General features: G+C 33.9%; 1 protein-coding gene across 2 annotated transcripts in view; it reads right to left on the bottom strand.

The window, feature by feature from the left end:
* Positions 1-546: 546 nt before the first annotated feature.
* The window catches only part of LOC109039186 (uncharacterized), a 178,215-nt gene continuing 169,585 nt past the window's right edge, over positions 547-9,176 (bottom strand). For both annotated transcript variants that reach the window (XM_019054579.2, XM_019054586.2), the window contains 2 exons: positions 8,576-8,627; positions 547-6,849 (listed from right to left, as the gene is read on the bottom strand). In XM_019054579.2, coding sequence (XP_018910124.1) covers positions 6,655-6,849; positions 8,576-8,627 — 247 coding nt within the window. In that variant the 3' untranslated portion in view covers positions 547-6,654. The remainder of the gene's footprint in view (positions 6,850-8,575; positions 8,628-9,176) is intronic.

Here is a 9,176-nt window from a genome sequence, read left to right as displayed (position 1 = left end):
GCGATAAAGACGAGAGTGGACAGATAAGTTTGAACGTGTCATCTTTCTTCAATTCGGTAGAAAAAAAGATAAGAAGTTGAAGGCCATTCCAACAACGTAAATTAGCTCATACTTTATCACAGAAAAAGAACATGGGACAAAAAGATCATAGGATCAAATTTAGGATTTAAATTTTCCCCATTCTTCTTTTCACACAACTTTACGGAATCCATTAAACTGGTTACAACAGCATATTTATGGTTAAGCTTGGAAACCACCTATTTTTTTGAGAGGAGACTTTTTGCTGAGTTTATTACTTCCAAGTCTCAAAGAATATCTTGCAAACGAAGAGGAAAAATCACGACAGTTTAAAAAATTATAATCATTAGATTTCTGATAAAAAAATTGAGCCTGACGGAAAATTGGCAAAGCCGCAAATCAAAACAGGTGGTTTTCCAGTAAAGTCATCGATGTCAATTTTCTTTAAATATAAAGAAGTATTACAGGATTAGGGCTTTACTTGAGAAAAAGGTAAAAGTATCTTGTAAGGATTGAAAAAATAATGAATGAGGTGTTTTGAATCCATATATTCAAGGAAATTTTATACATACAATCGAAGTCAAATATATACAACAAACATGTCAGACTTATAAACACTGCTTGAATACAGTTTGGTAAAAACTAAAAGTAATACCTATATCATCATCAATTAATTTATGCTAGCAATACAAGCTAAATTCAAATGTTCGTGAAGTTTACAAAAGGTTAGAATTAATCATTCACACTAACTGTACAAGCTTTACATTCAAAATATACAAATAAATTTAAAAAATAATGTGTAATATCTCAGCTGTAGACTAAAGCTTAATTACACCTCTTCCTCTCATATTTTAATATGCGTTGGTCAAAAGAAGCGAGTTTATCGTCTTCAAAATATTTTGAGTTTTCAAACAAAAACAATGAGAAAAAAAAATTAAGCGACAAAGAAAAATTAAGAAAGTTACGAATAAGGAGAATTGGTTGAAGGCTAGAAATTCAAATCCAACACATTTTTACTGTGTTTTCTTTGTAATCCTCAATTATATTTCAATCAAATATTTGGAAGTTGCTAAAGCTTTCAGTTAGGGTGATGATCTAGAAATATGAGGGACTGTGGCAAGGAGGAGATGTAGTTTGCAGGAATAAGTCAAGATAGATTCGATTGCAGAGGCAGGTGGTAGCCTCAAATATAATAAGTTATTTGAAAAGAAATGTTGTGAGAAAGATTTTTCAGTGAAAATACAAACAATTCAACATTGAGAACAAAAGAGAGTAAAGGTTCCAATCAACTCATTCCTGTAATTTTAAAGCCAGTACTTGCAAATTTATATGAAGTTGCAGTACATATCAAAGTTCTTCCTAAAAGAAAAAATTCATCAATCAGATTGACTTGATCTGTACTAACAAAATCTCACAATACACTTTAAATATTTTGCTGTTAGAAGAGCTGGTAGAAGCAGTTACTTTGTATGATCAAAGTGACTAAGATCTATGGTGCAAAGTTGCCTTGCAGATATCTTCCAGATTAAAGATCTCTTCCATTCACATAACAACATGACTGTAATTCTAGCTCCTTCCATCACACAGCCTTATTTATTCTTTTTTTCACAACAGAAGCCCTCTATTTGTTTACCAAAAACCAACATAAGATCCCTAAAAGACTTGGAAATCGATTACAAACTTTGTCAAGATATTTGATTTTGAATCTATACACTAATTTATCCTTGAAGAAATATTGAGCAAGGATGGTCATGGATTATTTCATCTCACTGCTGAATTTAATTTAAAAACAATCACCAACTGAGAAGTATAAATTTTTCAGTTACAGCTGAAGAAGGAGAAAAAAGTTTAAAGATTTGATGTTTAAGTGATTTCATCAATTAAAACTTAACGAGTTCAGTTTGACGAGCTCTTGGCCTTCAGTTGTAATGGGTAAATAATAAGGATGAGGGAAAAAATAAATCAAGTCGGCTGTTCACATGAAAAACGAATAAAACCATTACAACAAATTGGGACAAAAGTAACAGAGGGCGAAAAAGTTCTATGAAGGAGATGATTGAAAGAAAGTATGCGGAAAATACTTCACCACAAAAAATGAATTAACATGATGTTGATATAACAAATTTAAAAAAAAAAAAAAATAAATAAAAAATAACAAAAAAAGGACATAATAATATAACCATCACAAATATTTACAAAGTAGGAAAATAGAATAAACAAGTATCTTGTTTTTCTGTTTTAACACAGCCATCAAACCTTTCTTACCTTTTCTAAGGTTACTAGGATTCTTAATCGTAATTTTCTTGAGGCATTTTGATAATTGACCACCAGAAATTTTCAAAAATTAACCTCCTTCGAATTTTTTAATAGAACAAAACTAAACCTCTCAATGATTGCTTTCCTCCAAAGATAATACAAAATACCTCATTACATATTACACTCCTCATTATCAGGAAAGTTCGAATCTTTCACATATTTTAAAAAAGGGAGGGAGGTTTATGAGGAAAATATTTAAACACACAGAATTCTACTGGTGAAACATAGTGTGCTATAAATGTGTGAATATTTTCCTTGCAAATTCTTGGGGAGGGTGATTAGGAATAAAGAAAGAAAGAAAAAAAATACTAACCAGGGACCTTTTGAGAGATTGCTACCAATATTTGATAAATTCAAAGTTTCAAAAACAGTTCCTTCCCAATTTGTTAACGTCACAGGACAATTTAGCAATGAACTTTACAAGAGTTCACACAGCCTGGAGTACGAAGTGCCTGGAGTATAGGAAAATGCCCATCATATTAAGTTGTTACAAATGGTCATAGACTTTTTTTCATGTTTCATGGTGAGCATTTTCTTGAGAGAAACTGTATTGCTGTAAATGATGATACAAATTCTAGGTGTTTTATTCAACCATAAGAGAATACTTCTATCTTCATAAATGAATTTCACTAAACTGCAGTGTAAAACATGGCTCAGAAGGTCCCTTCTTGTGCAAGATATTCTTTATATGAAACTATGAAACTACCTTACTATTAATACTGACGTGCTAAGGAAGAGCGCTGTATGAATATCCAGATGTTGCCAAATTTCTCCCTGTGCACCACTCATTTTTAAGAAAAATCATGAATATTTTTCCTTGAAATTTTCAGGCACTAGATTGAATCGCAGATTAAATTCTCTGTAAAATGGGGGGGAAAATATTCCAAAGTTTTCCTGAAAATGTAAGTTTCATCAAAGGAAATTTGGCAATGCCTGAAGGCCCATGTGGCGTTTTTCCTCAGCACGGCAGAATAAAGTGGGGCATAAAGTTGGAGACAGAAGTATTTTTATCTTAAAATACTTTTTTTTTTTGCTGATTTCTCAGTATTATATTAAAAAGTAAACATTGCTTCCTTTTAAAAGATTGTGAATGGTAACGGAGAATAATATCTTCTTACTTATTCTAGTCAAGGCGTTTACAAGTAATAGCAATATATTAGGATACATTTTTTAGGATTATTAGACCACAATCATCAGAGCGTGATCTGACATTACAAAGCAATGGAGGTGACAATATCAATGTTCATAAATAAAAAATAAATATAAATAGTGATTATCATACAAACGATACCTTACCACGATTGTTAAAATTTGACTACAGATAACTTAAAATAAATTATCACCAAACTGTTTTAGGATTAGTAGCTTGGCAAAGATATCTTTTTGTTCATTAGCTGGAGCTATTAAAAAAGCTGTAGGTACACTAATGTTTTTAGCAGAGCAATGATAGGCTCAAATCATGGTTTCACAGATGTGTGCTTTTAAAATCAAATTAATGTCAGGTTAAATTTAGAAAAAGGGACGCATGACTGAGGAGAGCTTGGAGGAAAAGTTTTAAATTTCTTAAGCTAATTCAAGTCAGGGTTTGACTGTCTGACATTTTCTATATCCTATCTGTCAGATCAAAGTTCTAGGCAAACTTAAAGAGTTTCACATGATGATATCAAGTGCAACGATGTAAATCCTTTTTTTTAATCCTGAGTTGCAAAAAAGCAGCTAAATTCGGAAAAAATCTAATTTGTCTTGAAGAGAATTATTGCCTTTGATACAGCAGTTGATGCCTGTGTCAAAGGCAATACTTTTCTTCTTCGTGAATTCTGTAATTGTGTGGGTTAAAAATGATCCATTAGACATAAGCTCAAGCTTAAGTCATTTTTTGGGTACAAAACTTCAAATTTGCCCAGATTTTGATCTAATTGATACACTGTTTACAATGTCAGTGCGACTCTAACTGGAAATGTTGGAATAGTGGAGTAAAAGCTGAAAGGTTGAGATAGATATATATTAATAAGAATTCTGTGCTGTCTTTGAAGCCCCCTCATTGTGTGACCTAATGTGTGTAAAAGCTATGAAATATATAATTACAGGTCGAATAGTATCTGTTAGGTTAGCCAACCCTCTAATAGAGCATTTCTGCAATCAATCACGATCAGGTGAGCAAGAAGGGAACAAAATAACAAAGCTCTACACCTATTTGAGGAGGGGCTATTTTATGATAATCCTGTGTTTCAGAGTTAAGGTTATGGAGCGATGGTAAAATCGACAAAATATGAGAGACTGATAGAATTGATGAGACAACATCAAAAATACTGTTGAAACAGCAAAATGTTTGCGGGAAAGATATATGCTCAGGTGATAACAATAACTTATGATCACGCATACTGAGAATACTCAGAATAGAAAATTACTTTCTAAAAAAATATAATAGCTGAATTATGAGGAGAATAAGTTAACTCTCAAATAATGATTCATGGTTAAACGTTTACCAAAATTTGAAAAAGAAAATAAATCTATGAGATTGATGCGATTTTCAAAATTAACCCAATCTTCCTTATGAGTAAAATGCTTACAACAAGCATGGTGTTAAAGACATTATATGAATATTACAATTAAGGTTGATTGAAGAAATTTAGCAAGATTAGATAAAAAATCAAAATGATGATGCATCAAGAGTTTTGAAGCAGTATCAGATAATTAAGGGGAGAATAATGCTTGAAGTATTCTGAGAGGTGGATTTTATCTTACAGAATAAATTATTGGATTTTTATTTCTTTAAATTTCTATTTAAAATGACAGTGATAAGATTGACAGAGCAGGTACTTCCAAAATAATGGGAGGGAGGTTGCATTTTATACTTTACTTGAATATTTCCAATTCCAATTTTTGATCAAAGTATACGAGGGGCAACTTAATAGGTCACCGTTTTATGATTAAAAAATGGTGAAAATGAGGACAGAGCATAGCTCTGCAAAGTTACTTGTGCAAGAAAAAAAAAAGTTTATGATAAAATTTAGAGGAGTAGGTGGTTTAATTTCCTACAAGATTGGAGGAAAACCCCGGAGTTAATGTCCATCTTTAACAACGTAAAAAAAATAAGAAGAGGGACTGTATTTAATTACCCATGATTGTAATAATGGTATGACAAAGAGGATCTTGTTCTTTTTAGTTTCAAAATATAAATTCTATCGGAGGAGGGAAAGCCTTTTTTGAAAGAAATGAACTTATTTATGAGGTTGTAGATGGATTACATGATCACAAACTTCCTATTGATTTTAAAAAGATTGACAATGGAAGCAGTAACAACCTTGTGAAAAAAAAAGTGAGGAGAGCGAATAAATTAGAGAGGGGATATGTACTAAAAAATATGGTTAAAGAAAACCTGAAACTGGAGATCAAGAAAAAAAAGAGAGAGAGGGGAAGTGTTAGGTAATCCTCTGTAAGATTTTTTCCCTCATAATTTTCTGATTAGCTGAAGAAATCGTGAAAAGTAAGAAATCAAAGACTTTGTCATATAGCATTGGAAAATTCATGATTAAATCATTAGGGTGTGTACAACACACATATAAATGATCAAGAATTATAATTAAATTTCAAATCCATTAGATAACTTAAAATTCTTTTCGTCCAATCTTGAGAAAACTATGAGTAACACAGGTAAACATGAGATTTCCAAACACAAAATTTCGACTTACAGTCGAAAACTTTCTCTAGATAAAAGCTAGGACATCAGGAACTTCTGATTGTCTCGGACAATATGCTTAAATCCAACTTTAACTCGCCTACTTTCTGGGAGGTCCTTTTCAGGGACTGAACTCTGCTAACACCGGAATTCAAGAGGATGAAGAGACAACAATTTGTTCCAATACACCATACTTCATTTTATAGCTTGCAAGGAAACAAATAGACGGGAGCTGAATCATGGTATCTTCACATGGAGGTTACATCCTTCCTCCATGTAAATATTAGACTCATACAATATTAGAAACATAGACTCATTTCAAATATACTTCCTTTTAGCTCTGTTCTATAGCTTTTCATACATAATGCAAGAACAAATTTATGACATCAAGAGTCATTTTGTCGTGTCATTTCTTGCACTTGGTCTTCACCCATCTATTCAAGTTCCCGTTTGCCTCCTCGTCGCTTTCAGTGCTGACAGATGAATCAACAGTCATAGTGTACAAGTCACTGTACAAAACAGTATCCGTCGTCAGACGGAATACTAAATTACAAAAAAAAAAAATGGACTAGATCAAGAAAATGACGGACGCAATTCCACCATCGATGCCAGACATTTCACAGGCATCTTGTCGGAACAATTTAAGGAACATTGCTGGGAGGCTGATTTTGAGCAGGCGTCGGCAGCTGCGCCAGCGTTTCTTGTGATGCGTTTTGCTTCAACAATGTGTTTTCCGCCTCCAACTGGTTTATCCGCTCCATTAGTTCCGAAATTTTTTCTTTCAATACTTCCACTTCCTCTCTTACAGCGAACATCAAATGACTTTTGACAAGGTCCTGAAACACACAAAAATTAAAATATTACTTATAATCAGCCACGAAGTAGAGTGTCATTTAGGGATCATTCATAAATTATGAAAAGCACTCAATAAGGTGGGCATGGGAGTAGGTATAGAGCTGCTTGGTGAGCGAGTAAAGATAGGGTAAGAGAGAGTCCCAAGTAGCGCAATAAAAGGCAGAAAAAATTAAAATAGTTGGCACAACTAGCAATTAATTGAAAGAGCGCCAGTTACCCTACGTTAGTTGCATATATTATGATATTTTCATGGGGTTTTTTCTCTCTTTTTTTCCTTGCTCTCTGTTAACTCTACATAAAGAACGGTTCAAAACCCAAAATATAATTTACTGATCGGGATAAAATTTCTTTACAGGATTTTAAAATGGGAGACAAAAATTCTTGAATTTGATGAAAAAAAAATAGAAAGTGTGTGTGTGTGTGGGGGGGGGGGCGGGAGGGGGGATGCATTCTTTCAAATTTACACGAGGAGCTATGTAGTCAGGAGACTATTAAATGCAACGTTGCAACGGATTAAAGTTGTAAGTAGCTTTCTCTAAGGAGACAAAGTTCCAAAATGCAGAGTGTCAGGCAAACATTGAGTTTAAAAGAGTTCCCTCTACTTCATCTTCTGCCGTTACCTCTCATGGAGCAAGCATGACCAGTTAAGCTACGGTAAATGTAATCATCCGTTATGTAATAATCATTATAGGTGCTCTAATAATCACTAAACCCTCCAGACTGGAAAAGAAGAAGGGGGGAGGGTTCTTTTAATAATTCAATCCGAAATAAAACTAAGTAGGATTCATTTTTCTCAACCACACCCGAGTCCACGTGCACATTTTTCTAAAATGCACAGAATTCCAGTTGTTTGTTCCCAACTTATGAGTGCCTGTTGACTATTGTGATGGCACTCCGCGCCCATGCTCCTGGGACGTGTTTCGGCTAGATAAACGAAAAGACTGAACTTTGTGAATGCAGGAAATCAGCTGTGGGAGAACATAACTGATAACACTCTAAAAAACTGCTAAGACGATGAGATATCAGCCCTATCCAGGGAACATTTTAACGCAGGGTTACTCATGTCTTGCTCCTGACCGCACGAAGGCCAATAACAAAAATAATGATTAGTGATACCTAATGTAAAACAGTGGCAATTTTTACGCTATCAGTGATGCTCGATAAACTCTTCTGTCAAAACCAATGGAATTTCGAGTGCTTTGTTTTCATTCTGTGATTTTGGTCATTGCAGACAAAGAATAAAAGAAAAAAAATAAGAAGGAACAGTAGTAATAGTATAGGTGGTGATATTATTTCATTTTAAAGCGGTGGTGCCTTAGCAACTACGGCCAATACTGCCGTACTAAGGAAGAACGTCGTATGAGCATTCAGGCGTTAACATATTTCCTTTAATAAAAAACGAATTCTCTGGGAAAATTCTGAGTATTTTCCCTCCAATTTTTCAGAAAATTTTGTTCGCAATTTACTCTAAAATATCTGGAAATTTCAAGGAAAAATACGCATAACGTCATTCAAAAATCCATGCTTAATTCGGGGAAATTTGGCAACTCTCAAATGTTCATACGACTTTTTTCCTTAGCACGGCAGAATAACACTTCCTGTAGTTAGGTTACATGTAACCAAATTTTCCGACCAAAAATCCAAATTTTCGGTCGAGTGATTAGAAAATGAGATGAGTGAGGGAGGAAAAGAAGGAACAAATCTTACCATTGCTTGTTCGATTTTGTTATCGATCGCAACTGCACTGGTTCCAGATGCACTGCAACAAAACAAAACAAAGACAAAATTAGTACAGGTACGAGTAAGTAAAATTTCCCGGGAAAATTCCCGAAAGTTTCTGTTTGTCTCTAGAATTGCTTGAGTGCGCACAAAAAGTAGATCCCGATCCGTAATTCGGGAGTTAAGTTCCCATTTCAATCATTAAAACAAGACTTCCCGTCGTTCCTTTGACATTCATCAAGAGACGCAATTCCGAAGAATTTCGAGAAAATTCTCGAAAACACTGTCCCACGCTCGGAATAGGGCCTCTAAAAGATGCTTGTGTAATATCGATTGACAAACATACTGTTTTCCAAGCAATCAAGCGCTGGCGGATTGCGTCACTATTAATGACGAGTTCGAGATTCAATATTTTGATGAAAGAGTGTCTGATAAGACACGCAGTGCGTTCCTCTGAAACGGTGGCGAAGGGAACGCATTGAGTTCACTTCTACTGATTTTTTTCTTCTTTTAAATATATACATAGTTACATATACATACATAAAATTGGTTTTATGATGCTAAAAACTAAAAAATCTAGAGAATTTGC

The sequence above is a fragment of the Bemisia tabaci genome, chromosome 1, assembly GCF_918797505.1.
Source record: "Bemisia tabaci chromosome 1, PGI_BMITA_v3".
NCBI classification, from domain to species: Eukaryota; Metazoa; Arthropoda; class Insecta; order Hemiptera; family Aleyrodidae; genus Bemisia; species Bemisia tabaci.
This window is presented reverse-complemented; position numbering and strand designations above follow the sequence as displayed.